The sequence below is a fragment of the Melopsittacus undulatus genome, chromosome 5 (assembly GCF_012275295.1).
Source record: "Melopsittacus undulatus isolate bMelUnd1 chromosome 5, bMelUnd1.mat.Z, whole genome shotgun sequence".
Taxonomy (NCBI): domain Eukaryota; kingdom Metazoa; phylum Chordata; class Aves; order Psittaciformes; family Psittaculidae; genus Melopsittacus; species Melopsittacus undulatus.
Genome location: NC_047531.1, coordinates 81,748,125 through 81,770,976, shown reverse-complemented (window position 1 = coordinate 81,770,976; position 22,852 = coordinate 81,748,125). Strand labels below are relative to the sequence as shown.

Sequence of the window (22,852 nt, the reverse complement as noted above, 5' to 3'; positions counted from 1 at the left end):
GTGGGGGGAGTTACCTAGATGGAGTTAAAATGCAGGAAGGTTCTACATTTTGGAGCTCATGCATTTTAGAGCAATGGTTACTCATGCAAGCAAGTGCTGCAAAATCTACAAGACTCTCCCCAAAAATAAGCATCATAAGATCAAGCCTGTACTGTTCAGACTGCACCCTTTTGGCAAGGTGCATTTTTCAAGCATTTATTGCTCTTGGACTTCAGCCTTAAAGGAGTGAATACACAGCAGCTGCACAGTGTAGTTGTGTAACAAATACTGTGACATTCTCTGCCACAGAAAGAAAGTGACAGAGATTGTCAGTAAACACTAGATTCCGTCAGCACTGAGAAGGAGCTGATTCTCATATAGTTTCCTCTTAGTACGGATCAAATCCAACACAGCTTAGCATGGGAGAGGCAAAACGGCTGCAGACATATAGAGAATATTTGATGCAGTTTAACACCAGGATCTTGACAAATATCCCTAATCGCTAACAGAAAAACAGTATTCACACTTATAGGGGACATTATTTGGCCTTCAATACATTAATTTCTTAGATTTGTTTACTTTAGTAATTTTACAACTGAAAATCCAATAAGAAAATACATACATTTCCTTTATATTCTGACCTAAAGCTAATAAAAAAGATTCCTAAATGAGTGAAAGTTAGGGCCAGAATTTTTCATTGGGAACAAGATCTGGTCTAGGACACATGTTCACTGGGATCTTCACTGACCTAGGCCCCTTTCAGGTCTGGCCTGGAATTGCAACCTGCAAGAAAACTGGTATTAATAAAAGGTTAGAAAAAAACACATCTGTGTAATTGCACTAAGACTGTTATCAGGGGAACCAACACAAGTGGCAGTTCCTTAGAGGACCTGCAGAGTTATAAGGAAGTTAAATATCCATTTGGTTCTCTTTACCCCAATCTGAGCTAACCCCAAGTTTTCAAAAATGCCCTGTAAAGTATAAGCCCTGTTTTCAGTAAGCTCCAATTCTGAAATGCAGATACAGTCAAATCCCAAGAACTGCATTTAGCTCCCATATTTTCTAGCATGACATGTATATACATGTAGGTTTTTTGTCTGCCAGGTGAAAACAAATTAAGCTGGGAAAAAGAGACAACAAACAATGAATAGTAGGCAGATTCACAGCTACTGCAAACAGAAAAGCCTATCAATACAGAACAAGAATGTTAAGTGGACCACTTCAAACCTTGGCTCTCGATTTCTCCTGAGCAAATTAACAAACGTCTCTATTTCTTTAGCCGTGATGTGTTTCTCTAGCAGCTTTCTGTTGTTGTGCAACAAAGCTGTGATGGTGTCTTCTGCCAGAATGTCATAGCCAATCTGGGACTGCATGACGCAGAAGTTCTTAGCAATATATTCCTGAAAGAATGAAAATCCCCATGATGACCTGGTAAGCAGCAATGTTTTCCTTTTAGAACCAGAGGCATCAGCTCAATTAGCAACAATAACCCTCAAAACTTTCCTCTCTGAACTGGCATGAATAGAAGAACATATGAACACAAAAAATATGTCCCCTGGAAACAGATTCAGTGATGACTAAGTCTCTTATTCTTTCATAAGCCAAAGAAATGAATCCATTAAAATATATACAAAATTCAAGCAATGGCAAGCAATGTTTTAAAAGGAAAAAAAACAGGTTTTATAACATTTAAGAACCTTTCTTTGCTGAGTCTTTCTCCCTTTCTTTCCCTCCAAAGACAGAAATATTTCTATAAAGCATTAGAAAGAAAACAAAGAAGCCATACATAGCAGTTCCATCTTTCATCTCTAGTCCCCTTAGCCCTATAAAGTTAGTGGAGTTTTTCTTTGCTGCAGTGTGCAAAGCACTCGATACCATGTTCTGAAATAGTTCTTGCACACAGGGAGTCTCCAGAATTGGGAAATCAGACTACCTGATAGAAAAACCTCTGGTTTGATTCACTGCCATCCCTCTACAAATATTTAAGCAACAGAAACAGACAGTTTTACAGACTTCCCACTTTATAATCCAGAGTCCAAGAGCATAATTTTAATAATAGAAAGCCCATAAATGAAAGAATGGATCCCAGTCTTGGTCTGAGCTTGTGAAAGTACAAGGTGAACCTATGATATTTATTGCTGATCATTCGATTCATATACAAATGCCTACAAAACAAAACCACTGCTCCTCAACACGAGGCAGTATATTACAGCAATTTCTTACTACTAACCTCCACAAAATCCAGTCCTTTCACCATTACCACTTGTAAGTGTAGAAAGTGATGTCAAACCCATGATATATAATTGTAGGAATCAGGAGGAAAATTCATTATCTTTAGTACCACTGACCTGGTTCTTCCTATAGTCCTGCTGGGAATGTCTGAGAACTCTGTAACATAATCTTAACATGTACTTGTATGGGGCATATCTCTGGTCACCTAGGTCTTCGAGTCTCAGCATCGATCCTTCACCTTTGTCCTTAAAAGGAGCTTTGAGGATGCCGAATATCTGTTCAAAATCAAAATCACTGAGAATGAAAATCAAACCCTATTTAATTTCAGTAGGCTACTAAAAGAGAATATTAATTTTACATTTACATGCAAGTTGACCCTCTTACAGAAAAGGGCAGGGATCCATAAGGGCATTAGAATTTTTCCCATATGGTGAACTCTTGCAGGATAGGGACCATGGTGCAAGTTTCTTGTAAATTTCGTAAAGAATTTGCTATCAAATAAAGTTTAAATGTTACTGGAATCATATGAAATTGCCATCAAATATATTGTGTCCCCCTGTGCTTCCATCTGATCCACAGACCAAGAGGTGAGCCTTGACTAAGTAATGTCGCATCTATCCAATCCAACCAGTCACAAATCCAACAAAGTATAAGCAAGGTTACCTAAAAAGAACATTTTCTCAAATCACTCTGTCCTACAATTTGGTTTTTAAAGCAAGTTATTAATATAGCAGAAATTACCTGAGCCAAGATATTTTGCTCCCTCATTAATTTTTGTCGTTCTCTGTTTGGCTTGCTAACGACCACATCCAAAACCTCCTGCCCGTTGTTAGGCACATCAGCAACAAAGAAAATGAGATCTTCCAGTAACTTGGTTACAAACCTAGAATGAATAGACAAATCATTATTACAGACAATCATTCAACACTTGCTGGGATTCATTAAGAAAGAAAATCACTGTTTAGTACAAGCTTTATCTAGCACAATGGAACTTCAATCACTGCAAAGTTAAGTTTGGCGTGTACTTAAGGATTCCAGACCTTTGCTCAGCAGAAACTTAAATCTATCACAGGGATGTTTACCAAGTCATTGGATAACCACCAGAGGGGAAAAGGGAGAAAAATACAGGATGCTGGATTGATGAAGACTATTCAGAAAACCAGAATCTATACAAGCTGGCCTCAAGGCCCAGGAACAGTAGAAAGAGTTTCATAGCCTACCAAGGGTTTTTATGCTTTATCACAGACATGGGTCCATGAAAAATGAGGATGGACTTCCTAGAGGAATAAAAACACTGTCACTAGAACATGTTCCTAACGACCTAAGAAACTCTTGAAAAATCACTATATTTGTTTCACTCTTTGCTACACAAAAGATCTGGCAGAAGTGACAGCAGCAGTAGTAATTCCTTCCATCCTACCTTCAGAAAAACCAAAAGGAAAGAATAAAAATGCAAATGCAAAAAGAAAGTGGACCTTGACTCCTTGTTACTAATGTACCTTGCCAGGCATGCACAGAAAGAAGTACAGATGACCACAGATTTCAATGAAACTCCATTAAAAGAGCTAGCAATATTTTACAATCAAAACCCAGCATGGCTCCTACCCTGGGGAAGCATCATCTGAATTAGGACAGCATCTAGTCTATAATGACTAAACCTGTAGGCATGCTATGAAAGCAGCTGGAGGATGCCCAGTAGATTTTCAAAGTCATCTCTGGGAGCCAAACACAAAGCTTCCATTACCCACAAGAGGTCTGGGTTATTCAGCTAAACCCTCTGAGTGAGCTTTAGCTTTAAAAATCTCAGCCCACTGGCAGAGAACAGCAAGGTTCCCACCTAGAGAAGTCGTAAAGGTAGATGGAGGATGGAGCAACCAGGAATAAACTATTGGGATCCCTACTTTCCTAAGCAGGAAGGTGGTAAGTCTGATAAAAGAGTTGTTTGGTTTTTCCCAAAGGAAATCACAGGAACAAACAAATAATGGCACTATCCTGAAACCACTGGGAAATGTTTTATGAATGTATTAAACCAACCTCTCAACATCAAGACTTGATAATCCTGGGTTGCAGTGACACAGCAGTGCAACGTTAAGAGACAAATGTTACACCTTGATTATGTCATATCCCTCTCTGGTTCAACTCAATCGTGACATGGCCCATCAGCTTTTCAAGGCTGAGTACCAACACTCAAGCCATTACAGATTTGCCTGTTACTATAAATCCTCCACCTGATATTAAACCATTTGGTCTAAGTGCTCCTGACAACTGACAGCAAAAATTCAGTTTTATCACCAAAACCTAACATTTTCAGCAAAACGCTGTGTATGATGCATGGTGGAATAGAAGTTACAAATTAACACTGCCAGAGATGCTGTCTAACATTCAGTTTAACCACAGACAGCTGAAAACAAGTAGGAAACTAAATCACCTACAATGGGATATATATGGCTACAATGTGCAACAAAATCCCTTAATTCAGGGGCAGGTGTGAAGAACAGACATTCTAATAGCACCATAGCTGAAACACAGATGAATACAAAGGTAAACACCAAGATGATGTAAAATAGCAAAAGAGAACAGGGAAAAAACAAGTAAGAAAAGAAAGGGACTAATTGGGGCAGCTTCTCTATCACCCTGAGACTTTCCTCTACTTTTCTTGCAGCATGAATGTGCAGCACAGTGAACTCGTCACAAATGAAGAGTCCTGCCCTGTATTTGGTTTTCTTGAACATGAGAATCAAATGCAGTGGACCCCTATATTACAGCTCAGAAGTGTGTTATGAAGGGAAACTAAGACAAACACCTCTGCATTTGCCCAGGGAGTTGGGGCCACTTTATGTGGCTGGTGAACTGGGGAAGTGCTGTTTACCTTCATTTTACAGATGAGATACACGGACCAGTCTGAGGTGCAGCAAGGATGCTCTGACAGAGATGGAATCTAACCCCAGACCAGCACTCATAGCACTGAAATGTCCTCTCCCAGTTTCACAGATACTACCAAATTATCCATTACTGTGATGTCATGAATAACCAAATATCAATTTAGGAGGGAAAATAATAAAATTCACTAACCTCCTTTCATTCTGGGTTATTGTTCCATTCTCCAGCTTTTTAACAGTTGATGCTAGAACCTTGTTTGCATCATTGGCAAAGTCCAAGTCTCTGACCTCAGAGAGAGGAACCGACACAATGGCAAAAGCTTCTTTGTCCTCTTTTGTTTGGCATGTCCCAATCTGGAATAGTTTTTGGTTTAATGTGAGCAAACAATTCTCTTACCTTTATCCTAATTATTATGCATATTTTATACGTTAGAAGTGAGATCATCAGAAGGGAAGTTCAGGAATGAGTTTCGGATTTCAACCCCAAGACATATGTGCTTACCTTTAACATCACAGGCCTCTCTTCATCAGTATCTATTGGAATGCTGGTACTAGTGACCCAAGTGTTAGTGCACAAATGCCTCAGTCGGACATAGGAGTTCCTAAAGAAGAACAAAGCAAACAACAAGTGGGCAAGGTGGGATGCAATACAACACATGACCATGACATGAGAGTTGAGGGCAGGAGTCACACCAGTCACTCATAATAAAAGGATAAGGGAGATACAAAAGATACTGCAGCACCCCTTTCACTTGTTTCCTCCTTTATCACCCAGAACAGAGCTGCAACAAGAACAAAACAGCATCTTACAATATGCAGAATGCTGGTTTTAAGTGTTTATATAAGCCTAGGAGTAAAATACTCTTTAAAGAAAAAAAATAAAAATAAAGGTGCTATAAAATCCCGTTTGAATAGAAATGCATTTCATGAATAAAACCAATTCTTTTCTTATTTCATTTTTCTGCAGAGTAATGAGCCCCTTCAAGCTGTCACAGCACAAAAGCCAGAAAGTAAAACTGACCATGGTTTCACAGCTTCACCACTATGATCTGCAAACCCCTCTTCAAGGGAGCAAGCATTTACAGTACCAGTTCTCAACAGAAAATCAAGTGAACAAGGAGCAGACATTAGATTCTTCTCAATTCTTTCCATATGATAATCCATTGTATTATCAAAAAGCAGAGCTGAGAAATCAATTACAATTGAATTCTACTTTTTAAATATATTCACTGTGGTCTTCATTCACACTCTCCCTTTCATGCTGATGGGCTTTGAGTATTCAAGTAAGCAAATTATCTGGCAAAATTTAGCATAGCAAATACACTTCAAAGCTGCATACATCAGTATTTGAGGGTACCCTGTTTTAAAATCCACCCTCATAACAACTAGCCCCAAGTGTCTGCATGCCCATTCAGTGACAACCTACACGGAGCGACTTATCTAGCCAATCTCAGCAACACACCGCAGTTGAAATTTCAAGTATTGACAATTAAGAACCAGAAGCCACTTGCTGAATTCAGTTGAATAGCAAATGTGTTCAGTGGCATCATGACCTGTCAGGGAAAGAGATGCCCAGTTTACCATACACGTTATTTTGCTAGGAACAATTCAGTTAGATCTACTAGCAGTAGTTTTTCAGGCACTGTCCTCGTATGTGCAATATTGTGCCCCTAATTTTTCTTTTCACAGCCTCTTTTTAGGTGTCACTTGTTTTATCCTTATAATTCTCTTACCCAGCAGTACCAAGTTTTATACATCCCTTGTTCATCCATGAGCATGCCTCAGATTTTAACTGAAAGATAATGCTTGGTTGTGTTTGATTTTTTCTGCTTTACTCACCTGCATAATACTAGGAAGGAACCCTGTCAATGCAGCACTATTTGCCTTCTCCACACCCCCCTTTTTTACCTTGGAACCAGGCAATCAGCTCTCTGAAGAGTGGTGGCATCCAGTTCAAAGAGAGATGCGATGTCATTTCCATGTGGCACAGAGACCAAAGTATACATAATCTTCTCCCCTGCTTGGCGTTTCTTCTTTGAAGCAGGAAGGTCGCCATCTCTCTGCTGATTAGGCACAAGGATTATATTTGCTTGCATGAGGGCCCATTATAAATTCACCATTTGCCTTGCAGACAAGCAATACATCTGAATAGTACTTCTTTTTCTTCTTTTTTTGCATTCTAGTAAGAATGTACCGTGACTGGCTTCGGAGTGTGTAACACAAAGGATGCACTTTGCCCCAGGCACATGGGGTCTCAGACAGTCATTATAACAACAGCAGGTCACAAGCTACAGAGAGACTGCAGTACAGTATACATTACTACTTGACACTTCCAACTTCAAAAACCCTGTTCACTCCCAACAGATGTAACTACACAGTGCTCATTCGGAAAGGGCCAAAGTTAAAAGAAGAGAATAATGAAAATTTGATTTTTTAAAAGGGGGGAGGGGATTTAAAAAGTAAGAAATTTGCCAAAATCCACCGTTGTTTTATGTAAGTTGGCTCATTTTTATCCCTTACATGGCCAGAATCACACTTTCTAAACAGCAAAAGCCAGAGTATCTACTCCACTAAGATCAGCTTCTTATTGGAATGGGGCACAACACAAAGCAGCAGCTAGGAAACTTCTAAGGTGATGATCTTCCTCCCATTGTCTGCTGAAAGTCCATGGAATTTTGTGACCCAGCACCACTAAGCAGCCATCTTCATCTTCAGTTACCTACATACCTTTGAATTACTCCTTCAAGCAAAGATAGGTGCTTAGGGATGGTAGCATTTGGAGTCTGTAAAGACAGAGTCTCTACTCATAATCACACAGCAACCAACAGAATTACTGGCATAAGTAAAAGCTGCTCCTCGGGGGTGTTGAGTTACACATATTACAAAAGACTAATAAGCAATTAAGAGACTGGCAGCCCAGGGCCCTTCATGTACACAAAACATATCACGGAGGGAGAGAAAAAGAGGAATGAAAAAAGCCAAAGAGAAAAATTAAACACTGGAAACCTGAAATACTATTATAAAGATTTATAATGCACCACTAGGAAGAGATGTACAAAGCAACATAAAGAAGCTAGGCTGTACTCAGTTTGCATTAGTACCTTGATTAAAACCAGACCTCAAGGGATAATCAAGGGCAAAGCTTTGATTATTCATATTGCCAATTGAGATTAAGCAACCAAATCAAGGATGAGTGAAACTATGTAAAAACCAGCTAGTTATCATCTAATTTCAAGGCACTTTTTTAGTCCTCCCATAACATCCATTTTTTCATTTGCAAGCCTTAAAAATGCCAGCTTTCCATTCCATTACTTCTATCAAGGATAGAAGCAATAGGAAAAAAAACAGGAGGAAATAATCTCAGAAGGTTTTTTTTAGGCTTATCTAGTCTATAGAACTGTCACTCGTTTTTGAGAGGAAGGCTTGCTGAGACAAAGGGCAACCATCTCCTGTGCTTCACACAAGAGTAAACTCCTCTGGCAGTTCCCACATCCTACCACATCCCACAACTAGACAAAATCACACAAAAAGCTAAACCTGTATGTGAGGATTAAGAAAATAGCATTTTTTAACGATTTCTTTATGTATTTTGTTTTACATATTCAGGAAGAGACACAAATTGGGCAGGCAAACTATAAGAGAATCCTCTTAACAGCTTAATAGGCATGAGTCACAGTCTAACATCAAATGAAAATCTATTTCCTAAATTTAAATTGGAAAAGCAGTTTAAAATTCAACAGGTCTGTAAAGGAGTGAGTAGCACAGGAGAGTTTCTTACAGCACTCAGACTTGCTGGTATTTCCCATAACTTACATTCAAATCTAGTTAGGGTTTCCCATAAACTACCCACTCTGCTGTAATTTCCAGACTGTAAAGACTGGTATACAAAAAGGCAGGACACTTCACCATTGTGCACATTTTCCCTTGAGGCTTTGTGAAAAATACAGACCAAAACATAAAACCATTAATATAAAACCATATTCTGCTCTGTCATACTCACTCATGACATAATGTCTGACCACCCCCAACAAGCCATTATGCACACGTTTCTATGACAGAAGTCAAGTCAGGTCTCCAGTGCCTTAGTAGCTCATGCTAACCATTAGCTTTGTGGAGTTCACCCTGCAGTTTCACCCACTCACTAGTCTACCAACTACTGCACCCATACAGTTGAGCAACATAGTTGGTTCACCAGGCCTAAATCCTGGCAACCAGGCTTAGCTGTCAAACCAGACCTGGCACAGGAGCAAAAGCTGGGTTTTAGTCTAAAAACAAAGACCACTTAAACAGAGGACAAGACAGTGTCTGCAATGCTGCTAACCGCAATGCAAAGATTAGCTGTGTAAAATCAGACCTTCACAAAAGCAGTACAGTGCTTCCAGCACAAACCTCAGAACTCTCCTCATAATGTACTTTTAGGATTTCAGACACACCTCACAAACCAACCTGGATTACAGGCGTTAAGCACTAGCCTTGGAAAAAAAACCATGCAACAAGAAGTGACCATCAACTTGACAGCTTTGAAGACAACTTATATACATGGAGTACATGAGAGAAAGCAACATTGTCATTAGATAAGAACATACATGGAATTATACTTATGTCTGAACTATATCTGAGTGCATATGCCTGTGTGAGAGAGAGAAGGAGAATGCACACACACTTGCACATAGAAAGTTTCTTGTGATTAATTTGGTAAGCAGTCATAAGAAACTGCACTTAACCTAGCCATTATTGAATCAGCAGATGAGTCTATAATGAGGATGTGGAAAGAAGGGAAAGTATTAGAATATTTCAAGTTAATTAGACAATATGATCAGCTCAGGAGAAGCACTGTATTCCTAACCAGATGAGAACAAGATGACATTTGCCCAGGGAAGAAACTGGCCTATGAGCAGATGCAGCCAGCAAAACCAGATTAAATGAAGAGAAGGGAGATAAAGAGCTGTAAAGGGACTCAAATGCAGAGAAAATAAAATTCAACTTCAAGCAGTATGAAAAGGAAACAAATTAACAGTTTCAAAGATATTGGCAATGTGGTCAGTGACAGCCAAAGAAAGCACTCCTAAGGCTTCTTCAAAAAGGAAAAGAAATACAAGTGAATGACATGCTATGAGTAGAGAAGAAGTGCAAGAATTGTGGGTAAAACAACATTAGGAAACAGTAAATTTGGTAAGAAAAAGAAATTGGTTTTGATTGTCCCAAACTACTGGCAAACTAGTGACACTGTTGCAAGTCAAACCAGATAAATATCCAAAGTGAGGAAGGTGGAATCGCCTCTGCCATGCACTGGTTAAATCACTCACAAGGATGAAGGAAATGAACATTCAGATCCCCTTCTGCCTCGCAGGAGTTAGACCTACACCTTCCAAATGACCTGGTCCAAATACCAGGTGATACAGAGTGGAATCAGCCCACTCTGCCTAGAAACCTAAGTGTCCAGCAAACAAGAAGGCTGTTGGCCCCCCAGTGACCAACCTCATTCTGCAGCAGTAAAGCAAAGCACACTACCCACATGCAGAATGGGACTTTACCAAGAGAGGGAACTGAACATACTCCTACCAGCAGTCAGGGCACTCTTCCAGGTGGTACTCATCTAGGAAAGCAAAGGCTGAGAGTTCAAAAAAGGAGTCCTATTTAGTGACAGTAACCAACCACTTCGGTGAGGAGTGAAAATCCTGATCCAAGCTCACAATAAAGCCCATAACTTTGGGCTACCACCGCTGATTTGCAGTGCGTCATACTGATTTTAGAAGTTTAAAAAACCCAACACAAACATAATGCAGTGTTTGCAGTTTGAAGGACAAATGTAACTGGAGACAAACCCCATACTGTAATCAGAGACAAAATAATCAGGTACAATCAGACTTGACTCTCATGAGACTTGTAGCCCAGCAGATAACCCTTACTCACAGCTTTTAATGTAATTTGCTAGTAATTGTGACCTATCCCGAATCCCCATATTCAACTCAACTGGGTATCACACCTAAATTCCAGGAGATTTACACAGAGCTGTGCTTGGGAGGGGCCTTCATTTCAACTGCAAAAAGCAATATAAAAACATGACAGACCTGAAATACCTTTTCTTTTAGAAACCAAATCTACAATTCCAATTGGTGAAGACACCTCTTGTGGCACAGAGATAGACAAGGATAATGCCCTGCTCCTGAATGAATACATTAAGCTGCACTACAGATTTCAGCAGAAATTAAATTTAACAGCAGCCAGAGTTCTGAAAATGCCTGTTAAATCCAGTACAATGTGGTATTTCAATATCTTAACCCAGTTTAGGAGGCTCTTACAAAACCCGCATTTTCACAGAGCAGTAACGCGAGCAGAACTCCATAGGTTAGACTGATTTTAAAAGATTCTATGTGAAAAGAAAATCAAGTAAATTAATGGCCAGCCTTTGCTCCTGCATGTTAGGAAGCCCTGGCAGACAGCACAGCAGTTAGCCTCCTGTAACACCTTCAGTGTTGACTCATTTGTGAGTCATCGCATTTTTAGCAGAGACATCACGTTGCAATTCTGTTGTTAGGAGCCAGAGACATTCTGTAAGAAACAATGTATGCGTTCTCAGAGCTGATTCAGACCTGTGTGCAGCAGCAGAATAATAATAATGTGCTGGCATCTGTGTCTCCTCTTCTCCCCCAGCCTCTCAGGTGGCCTGACTGCTGGCTTTATTTAAGCAGAGATACTGCCATTTTAAACCTGATTCTTTTTCTTTGTGCCCCCCCCCCTTATTTTTAATGTTTATCAGATGGTTTATTGGCAGGTTAATTCCTAACCAAGCCTTTAAAAAAAACCCAGTATATTCCCCAAGTCCCTTCTACTTGTTTAAACTCCATCACCTGAGTTCCACACTATAAAATTTTAACTAAACAAACTTAGCTGCTGGAAGGTAAAATAAATTTTAGAAACTTATTTTACAATGTTTATCAGGGGGAAAAATATAATCACCTGGATTGGAAGTAAGAAGAACTCTGTATTGAAGAGTTGGTTGGAATTCACAAATATAGATAAACAGAAGTCAATGGAGATACATCAAATTGCATCTAGAAGATGTCCAACTTCTTTACAAGAAAAGTAAATGTATACCAGTCTCAACCCTAAGAAAGACATCAACAATAAAAGCTAGTTGGGAACTGGCTAGGATTAGTGCACTCTCATGAAAACGCAGACAAATGTTAAGGTACCTATCCAAAGACAGCCTTTAATACAAAGGCACTAACAAATGCCAGGTTCCCAGCTGTTCTTGACATTTCCCCAGTGTTTATAGCATTCTTCTGGATGCTGTACATTTCTGTGATTAGAAATAACAGACTACTTTGCAGCATAAAATACACCAATCTCAAATTTGATGGGAGCTGTAACACAGAGCACTGTGTTTTGATGTATGACACACTACAATCTCCTAGACTTCAAGAGATGAAGAAGCCTTTTTTTGATAATGCCTTTAAATCACAGAAAGGTCTCCCTGTTAAAAAAAAATCTTCTAGAGTTTATATGTGAGAAAAATATGTATAAAGAATATTAATCAAATTATTGTAAGGCCAAATTTTACCAGAAATGAAAGCAATGTTTCACAAGACAATTTGGCTGGATTCTTAAGAAGGCAGCCCATAAATGAGCAGCAAATTGCAGTTCAAACAATACTGTAATGCTTGGGAACAAAAGTCCTAATGACTTCCAGTAATATTTATGTTCTATGGAGCCAAAAGCCTTTCAGACTTTCGTGTCACTTAAGGCAAGGCAGAAAAGATGCACCTAGGCAGAACCTAGGTGTCTATGCCCACTGCTGCACCACAGAAAAACCTCCATTGCTGATTCCTAACACTCAGTTGCCTAAGCAACTGTGATGAGGACTTATAAACCAGGCAGCGAACATGCACAAGGAAGCCTATCACACATTTAGGAGTTAAGGGCTGGTATGAAACACACAGATGGCTCTGCCACCTTTAAAACTCAGATGACATATAAGGAGCTGGTGCCCTTTTATCCAAAAGACTAGCAGAGAAAAGCAAAGCACAGGCTGCAGGCTCTGTTTCTTCCTTCAGTTGGAAGGATACAAGTATGCATCTCCCATTGTTCTGCTACTCAGACTTCAAATTTTGCTGGGGCAGGTCTATTTCCACATCCCCTCTAAAGCAGATTTACTCTGCAGACAGTATTTCAAAACTAATTGCTTCAAATGTGAAAAAGAAGATGCCTTTGCAGTTAATCAGGTGGTCACCTATCAGAAGAAACACTAGATGAAAACCACAGAGAAAAGAAAGCCTGTGTGCTCCATGTTAAATGCATATTGGATACAAGACTGACAGCTGGCTATTAAAGCACTCCAAATATTGTAAGATTCTTGTATGTTTGAGGAGCAATTCAAAATACTGTATAGAATCATAGAATAGTTAGGGTTGGAAAGGACCTTAAGATCAACCAGTTCCAACCCCCCTGCCATGGCATCATTCTAACTTAAAAGAAACTCCTGCACAGGGATGTGAAACTTTTCTGCTCAGTTGCTCATGGCCAGAACGAAGGCTTAAAATAGCCACTGCTGACTAATGCTATTTCCAACAAGACTATAAGGGGGTGAAGAATCCAAAGGGATTTCTACCATGCTCAAAGTGCTTTCAGGCTTAGATTTACACGAAGGTGTTACCAAACATTGTTAGGAGGTCTTTCACAAAACATTTTTCAGAAGAAAATGCTTAGTGGGTAAGCTAAAATTTTCAAGGACATCAGTTTTATCATCAATAAATTTTGATTTAATTTTCATTGGAAGTATTTGCCTAATCCGATTTATCTCATCTGGGTATTTAGTTCAAACCAATACCCAGGTGGATTAAGCCAAACTGTTAGAGAAGTCACCTTTAACACTCATGTTCAGGTTACTTTTGTGCTTTCTTTCGTTATCCAGTCCAGGGAATATTTAACTATTTAGATGAACTGGAATTCCTACAAGAAACCATACACTATGTCTAAATAGTACAGTGTGGAACAATAAGATTGGATCCTTGGTGACTAGAGCTTAACATCTACACTATACATGTGTTTACAGGTCTTACTTCAGACTAGCTGTAGTCTGATTTTCTGAGCTGAGCACCCATGAAACTTTAGAAAGCAGTAGATGTATTTCAGGGTGTGTGATTCTTCTCATGTTCATCCAAGAGAATACAAGTTTAGATGCTTTGAGATTGCTCTGCAAATTGTAGTGTCTTAAGTAGGGAATAACCTGGAGATTTGATTCAGAAGTACCATCATGATGTGACTGACAATGTTATTCAGATCCATGCCTACAAGACAAGCTCTAATGTTCACAGAGCACGAGCATGAACCCAAGCACTTCCAGGCAAGCACCCTACTCACTAAGGTATTCTAGAACTTCTCTTGATTTCCATTCATAAGCTCCAAAGGCTTCAAGTGTCATTCCAATACAGAAGAGAAACAACTGGTGGAACCTCGTATTTTCATGAGAAAGAATTCTCATTTCTCCAGACAGCTTAGCTGTTATTGCTCTATTGCCATTAATACCAAGTACCCGGCAAGATGGAAAACCAATGTTGCCAACTCCTACAAAAGTCTCCATTTTTATTAAAATTGCAGTCCCGAAGGCATGTGATTATGTCAGAATCTTGGGTTTCATTTCATGAAAACTAAAAACTCTTCCCCATGCACAGGAAGACTTGTAAATGTGTCCTCTTAAAGAACAACAGCCAGAAGGCAAACAGAAAGAAATTAAACTGATATTTTTCAAAGAAGGTCCCAGCATTTTCAAGGCAATCTCATGAATTTGATGGAGGAATTATTCTTTTTTGGACTACTTGTTGTCTCAGTAACAATAAAGTTTCCCCAGGGTCTTAACTCCACTTCCTTCACACCTTATAAACTACAACATGTCTGACCTTGCCTTGTTAGTTAGAATTAGCTAGCATACTCTTGATGCAGTACAAGGCAAAGGCTGTTGCTTTCTATCAAAGGGCATAAGGCCTTTGTCCAACCTGTCCACACTGCAGCAAGGACAGCCTGGATCCTTGTGAAGATGTCATGCTTCAGTTGCCTGAAGGGTGGCAGGGCTCAGACTAAGCCTGTGCCTGAATGTCTGCTCACATGTAATTCAATTCAGGCAATAAAAAAAGTCCCAGCATATTCTTAGATTTAGAGCCATACTTGACTGACAAACATGCACCAAGGGAGCTTGTTTCCACAAGTAGAACCTCTGAATTGGTACTGGCACATAAATAACCAAACTTGCTAGTCCCTGGTTTTCCCTGCTGAAAAGGGTGGTGGGTTTTGCCATTAATACATCTGACTTGAGAAGAACTAGTACATTTCATATCTGCAATCACCACGCAGATCAGCATCCAACTAATGCCAATTTGATGCAGAATTTGAGTAAGTTTCCCATCATTTGCCTTACACAAGGGTAAACATTCTGTAATACCACTTCTGATTGCAGGCTAGCTTACACAGAACATGGAAAACAATCTCAGCAGCTGTAACATGTAAGCAAAAAGAAAGCTATGAAGGATTTTCATATGTTTGGCTGTATTGGGTTAAAGACACAGTATTTTCCAGATCATATGTAACATATAAATTCCACTTACCAAAGCTTTTCCTTCATTTTTACCTTCTGGATAGTGTGGGTTAAGCTGGAAAAGAAAAGAAATTAAATACTGTCTTGATAGCTTTTGGACATTTCAGAACTGCGGGATAGGATTTGGTTCAGTTCTGTATTATATAGCTACCCTATAGAAGGACAGTGGAATATTTAGAACCAGTATGAGAACAAGAATATATGAATTATACTTTTATTATCATTTGTGTGACATGGTTTAGTGTGAGGTGTCCCTGCCCATGGCAGGGGGGTTGGAACTAGATGATCTTGAGGTCCTTTCCAACCTGAACTATTCTATGATTCTATGATTCTAATGATGAAGTCAATTTCTGACTGACTTAACTGGCTCTGTCCTCACTTTTAAAAAGTGCATCTTGCAAACAAGCTTGTTAATTCAAGAGAAGAACCTCAAATAACCTAAACCAGAAAGAAGAATGAAGAAAGCACAGGTAGTTACTAATCTAAACACAGCAAGTTACAGTCACCCACACATTCACAAGCAACCACTTCCAGCATTGACCTGAAGCAGATACACTGAGATAATGTTAACATGCTTCATGTCTACTGAGATTTTACAGGAAGACAGTGAACTTGGAATAAACACAGCTTTGAAACAGCAATGGCAGTGCCACTATAGACAAGTGTTTAATTGCCTTGTGAGTCTGTTTAATCATTATTAATGGGGATAATATATTCCATGTCATACCAGCATTATCAAGCATTAATTAATAACTAAAGTAGAATGAGAAACTTGGATAAAAGACACTATATAATAATAAGTGTAAAGTATTACTATTTAACAGTGGTTAATATGATTTTACTCATGACAAGGGAAATATGTAGACTAGAAGATGAGGGATTATGTAGGCAGATGCATACTCAAATAAACAAACACACATACACCCACACACTGGCTGCATATGAAACCCTTCAAGATTTGACTTACATAATGAAACAATTTTGCCTCAATATTTACCATATTCCCTGACACAGGATATGCCGTCAAAGCACTGGAAATGCTGAGGTGAAATTATTAGTTATATAATGTAATTTAGTTCTTAAGCAATGACAGCATGTGTACATTTTATAATAAGTACAGTCATTTTCTTGGCTTGAATTTGGCCAGTGTGGGAGAGCCAGAAGTGAATTGCAAGCTGAACAAACCCCAGTAAAACTTCTCAATATCACATCACCATACATATAACATTACACAGACAACTACTGTGGAGAGGTTTTATGAAGTTTGTAAGGTTTTTATTAATAATGTATAATTTTTGTCCCTTTACCCCAAAAAAAGCCAGTTCCTCCCTGCTTCGTGAGCGTGATGAAAGGAGGAAAACTTTTAGGTATCCCTAAAACTGCTGAAAATACCTTCCCCTCTGTGTCATGACTTGATGTGCTAATATGGAAATGACCAAAGGTTTATTCTCCTGTCTTTATTTCAGTATTGGCTTCAATCACTGTGTTACCATCACAGACCTAATTCAGAGAGCCGGCTTGCATCCCTGCATTTGTACCTATCCCAAATCTTGCATTTTGCTCTTCCATTACACTCTTTCACAGCCTCCTAGCTCCAAGTGCCAGCAACAGGAATGGGAGACAAACACTGAACAACCGACAACTAGAAATTATACATACATATATGCATACATATATGATAACTGTTTTCATATAGTTTTGATTTCTCACACTTCTTTCAGCATTATACTTGTTACACCTTAAAATAACTCTGCTTGCCCATTCTAATCAGCCAAGCTGAGGTCTCTACCTTTGGTTCCATCAAGAACCAGCAAAAATTATCAGGCAGTGCTCCACAGTCACAGCTACACATAGTGGCCTTTCAGCACAGGTGCAGAGAAGGTACAGAAAGGCTAAATTCTGTGCTACCTTGAGGAAACACATGAGGAAGCACATGAGGAAAAAGTCTGGTTATCTCAGGTTTGTCGCTAGACTAAGCATAGAGAAGCATGCACTGAGGACAAGATCTTCAAACGGACTGAAGGTATAGTGCTTCACTGAAGAGCCTGAGTGAATACAGTTGCCCACCTAGTACAAATTGAGCCCTGAATTCTGCTGTTTGCTTTCAATATAATGATGCTTAAAAGAATAAAAGAAGCAATATAGCAAAACCAGGAGAAGCTAGGAAAACCTCTCTCCCACACCACTTCTGCCTGCTTTCAAAATGACTAAACAGATTGCCCTCAGATTTCCAAAATAGTTCACTTGTGGACTGAGGCTGAGTGAGACAGAAGGCTCAAATGAAAAATGAAGTACATCCTTACTGATGTTTTTTCTTGCCCTACTGTAACAGAAATAACAAAACTAAAAAGATGCTGTTTAAATGAAGTTCTGAGATGCTGACATTAAACCAGAAACACAACGGAATGCAGTTCTAGGGCTGATGTTCATGGCCCCATTTTCAGCTGTGCTGAGCAGCTGCCACTTTCATTTCAGCTAAGGTTGTTGGTACTGAGCATCTCTGAAAATCAGACTATTAGCTATTAACCCATACTCCAGGTAGAGGGGCATAAATCACATAGTGTTGTATGTTGTATTACCCCTGTTCCAAGTCCTTTTCAACATCCAAGTACAGCAGAATGAGCTAAGAACACAGTGACCATACTGACACTCAGAAACCTATTGCTTTTTCCAGTTTATGTAAGATTACCTCCATGCTCTTCAATAAGCCTCCAAAGCCAAAAAGAAAGCCTGAAAATAGTTTTTTTTCCCCTTGTTGCTAGTGAATTCAAGTAAAATTCTTTGCAGGTGTTTCAAAAGCAAGAATTCTACACTAAAGTGGGACCCACTAAAGCTCAACAGTGTTCAAGCTTTTTTGTGCCATTGGCTGTGTTGAAGTTGCAATGAAAATGCTACTACTTAAGTGTATCTTAAATAAAGTACTGAATATTTCTGTAGAACCCCACTGGAAGGTGCATGCAGTTAATATATAGTAAGAACATGATGCATTGTAAACTGCAGAGCTCAAGCAACCGTGCTTATACAAATCATTATTGTAATAGCTTCATTATCTTATTTTTTTAGACTATGTCTCTAACAGCTTCTTTTCCAATGCAGAATAAACCAGAAATCCTAATCCTCTGCTTCTTGTTTTTTTCCAACAACTTGCATACAGACACGTTTACCTTTCTAGGGCTGGGAAAGAAAAAGGTATGACAAAATGATGGTTCAGCTTCCTCATGGCTGAAAACTAAGCAATATCAAAGACACTTAAATAATTTCATGTTATGGCAAGCTCATGAGTCCATAATACCCCAACACTCACCCATTATGTAAGGCCATACAACCTAATCACCTGAGTAAACGGGAAATGGTGTACGGCCATAAGGAAGGTGCAGTCTACATCAAGTAACACAGACCTCATTAGTAGAGAACCACTAGAGAGGGACAAAGAAGAACTCACACCAGTGAAGTGCTGAACTCACCACCTGATAGCAGTTGTGCTCATCCTTCATCACCTGGTGGGACAGCTGATAGGTGGGGATTTTGCAGTTGGGCAAACCGAAGGCAATCAGCTCTCACAGCCCCAATGATAATGATTTACGACACCACAGACACTTCACCTTTTTCAGTTGCTTACACATATGAACCCTGACCCAGCTCTACACAAACTCCAGCATAAAATCTCCTACATTCCAGAAAATGGGGTTACCGCATCAACTTTTCTTTCACATCATAGCACCATAGAATCATAGAATAGTTAGGGTTGGAAAGGACCTTAAGATCATCTAATTCCAACACCCCTGCCATGGGCAGGGACACCTCACACTAAACCATGTCACCCAAGGCTCTGTCCAACCTGGCCTTGAACGCCAGGGATGGAGCATTCACAACTTCCTTGGGCAACCCACTCCAGTGACCCATCACCCTTATAGTAAAGAATTTCTTCCGTATATCCAATGTAACTTCCGCTGTTTAAGTTTTAACCTGTACCTCTTGTCCTGTCACTACAGTTCTTAATGAAGAGTCCCTCCTCAGCATCCCTATAGGCCCCCTTCAGATACTGGAAGGCTGCTATGAGGTCTCCATGCAGCCTTCTTTTCTCCAGGCTGAACAGCCCCAACTTTCTCAGCCTGTCTTCATACAGGAGGTGCTCCTGGCTTTAACTTTATTTTTGCATCTTCACATAGTAAGATAGGCTTTACAGTCCAAAAGCTGCAGACAAACATGAGCCAGCAGTGTGCCCTCACAGCCCAGAAAGCCAATTATGTTCTGGGCTGCATCAAAAGGAGTGTGACCAGCAGGTCGAGGGAGATGATCCTCCCCTCCTACTCCACTCTTGTGGAACCCCTCCTGGAGTAGTGCATCCAGCTCAGAGGACTCCAGCATAAGAAGGACATGGACCTGCTTTAATGGGTCCAGAGGAGGGCCACAAAGATGATGAGAGGGCTGGAGAACCTCTCCTATGGAGACAGGCTGAGAGAGTTGTGGTGGTTCAGCCTGGAGAAGAGAAAGCTCCAGACAGACCTTATAGGAGCAAACTACAGGAGTACAAGAAATCTGGAGAGGGAATTTTTACATGAGCATGTAGTGACAGGACAACAGGGAATGGCATTAAACTGAAAGAGGGGGGATTAGATTAGGTGGAATACAATGCCCAAAAAAGTTGTAGATGCCCCATCCCTGGCAGTGTTCAAAGATAGGCTGGACGGGGCTTCAAGCAACCTGGTCTAGTAAAAGATGTCCCTGCAGGGGAGTGGAACTAAGTGGTGTTTAAGGTCCCTTCCAACCCAAACCATTCTATGACTCTATGAATTTCACACTTATAATGCATGAAGAGTACCAAAAGAGGCTATTTTTGGACACTCAATTAAGAAGGAGAAAGAGGAGTTTGGGGAAAGAAACACCCATGCTGATTTTAATCAAATTTTGTTAACTAGGTAAAAAAAAATATTTAAACTATCTCATCAGAGAAAGAATTAGATTGCCAAATTTTGGCTAAATGAGCATTTTAACAACTTGGTTAAAATCTGCATTTAAGAAGGAAACCCTGACAGAGAAGGAATAAAAGGATCTAATTCAGCACACGTAAACAGTTCCCACTTCATTTGAAAACCAGCCTGTTAACACAAAGCCTGTTACCCAAATCTCAACAAGGGCAAGTATTTTGGGGGGAAAAAAGCCAGCACAAACGAAAAAAGAAAATCCACTTCTCAAATCTTTCATCTTCATTTGACTTGCTTTGTTCTTTGTTAATATCATACTGATTAGCTTTCAATAAATCCAATTCTGCACAATTTCAAAGACTTTAGTGGTATTCAAAGGACTTTTGCCATCTTATTAACTTGTTGGAGAAGGACTGGCTATGACTTTACCACGCTAAATCCCATTAAACTCTGCCACAGCACTGGCACAAAGTTCCTGATAAACATCTGCAGAAAGCTTAAAAATCTTTAAAGGCCTTTTATCTCAGTACTGTGTTTTGCTGCTTTGCTTACAGGCTGTGTTGTAGCAGGTCAGATGAGCTTCCAGGGAGCACTAGGAGACCTGAACCTTTTTGTCTGCTTCAGCCTCACCATCTAGCACAAGCAGTGTGAGGTGGACAGGGACAGACATCCCTGCATGGGGGAACCATCTGCTAGTCAAAACCAGGAATGAGAATCAGCTCTCACATCTTCCTGTTCCATTCACCCTTGTCGTAAGAAGAAAGGGTAGGTCATTTTGATAGCATTTTATATATATGTGTATACATATATATATTATAGGTCATTGTGATGGCTCCTGTATAAGCAACAGCAGGCCAGTACTTTGGTATGCCTAAATCACTACTGATTTAAAGGCCCCATAGCACCAGCATAAGCTGGAGCTGCTGCAACTTGTAGCTCTGTGTTAGTTTGGCCAGGAGAGGATGGTGATTGGGAAATCCCTTTGCTTCTACTGTGATCCAAGGCAGAGAACCTCATTACCCACTGACACCTGTTGCTCAGTCCCACACAGCAATATCTCGTTCTGCAGAGGAAGTCAAAAGAAAGAAAAATATCTTAAGGCTTCCTTTAGCCTAACCTGAACACTGGGCTATAACCTCAGTATAAGCATCAGCGGCTCCATGCCAAGATGCGCTATATGAAAAAACATCCTCATCTCTATGGGTTATACTCTTGACAATAGTACCTCAGTGGTCCTCCCAGAAATAATGAGGGATGAATGGTTTAGACATTACTGAATTTTCTACCATTGAAACAAGCAAACAAAACACCACACACACAAAAAATCCCCAATAACAATAAAAACAAATGAGGGAAGCCTTCTAAACCTCCATCAAGCATCAAAAATAAAGAGGCACAAATATAATTGAATAAAAGCTTCTCAAGTTATCTTGTACAACAAACTAAAAAAATGCATTAAAGAACAGATTGCACGTCTACATTTGCTGTTTTGGAACACACCAAATGCAATAACAGCAGTTGATGTATTGTTAATAACAGAAGCAGTCCTTATAATAACTAAATGACAATGTATGTTGCATTAATGGCTTCACACTCCCCTCCCTCCTAAAGCTTGTATGCATACAAACACCTCTCAAACACAGCCAACTTCAGACAGGACTGACAAAGCCTAGCTGAAAAATCTCACAGATCACTACTGCAAAATGAGCTGGCTGGGGAAAAAAACCCTTCCTCCAAGATTTCTGAAGGCATCTGCACACCAACATGTGCAAATGTTGCTCCCAACTTTCACCAAAGTCAAGACAAATTAGGTTCATTCTCAAGATTCTAAAAAAATCTAGCTCAGAGCTTTGTTAAATGGACAGGTTCTAACCCGGTCACTTCAAGAAGCTACCTCCAAGTCTCCAGAACAGGTCAGACAGGCTCTGTAAATCAGTAATCCATCCTTCTCCTCTAGTCTCTGGATCTCTTTCACTTCATGCATAGCTGTAAATTACTCTTCACTGCTTATAGAGCTTTAAACCAAAACCACACTCTTCCTATGAGACAATGAAAAATAGAAATAAGGCTTACAGTGCCAAGTTCACCCTGCCACCTTGGCAAGCCCTTGTTCTTACAAGAACCTTTAATCACTGAGCCAAACAGTCAGAAACTAATCAAATTTCTGTATTAACATTTAATGAAGAGACTGGGGGGGAAAAAAGACTCAAATGGAAGACTTGGAAGCAGCCTCCAGGTAAGGAGGT

General features: G+C 39.7%; 1 protein-coding gene across 1 annotated transcript in view; it reads right to left on the bottom strand.

Moving 5' to 3' along the window:
* Positions 1–22,852, bottom strand: part of ITPR2 (inositol 1,4,5-trisphosphate receptor type 2) — a 252,357-nt gene that overhangs the window by 171,996 nt on the left and 57,509 nt on the right. Inside the window, exons 10-16 of the mRNA XM_034062808.1 lie at positions 15,692–15,736; positions 6,999–7,150; positions 5,593–5,692; positions 5,284–5,444; positions 2,953–3,094; positions 2,328–2,486; positions 1,207–1,379 (exon numbers count right to left, since the gene is read on the bottom strand). Of these exons, the coding sequence (XP_033918699.1) occupies positions 1,207–1,379; positions 2,328–2,486; positions 2,953–3,094; positions 5,284–5,444; positions 5,593–5,692; positions 6,999–7,150; positions 15,692–15,736 (932 nt within the window). The remainder of the gene's footprint in view (positions 1–1,206; positions 1,380–2,327; positions 2,487–2,952; positions 3,095–5,283; positions 5,445–5,592; positions 5,693–6,998; positions 7,151–15,691; positions 15,737–22,852) is intronic.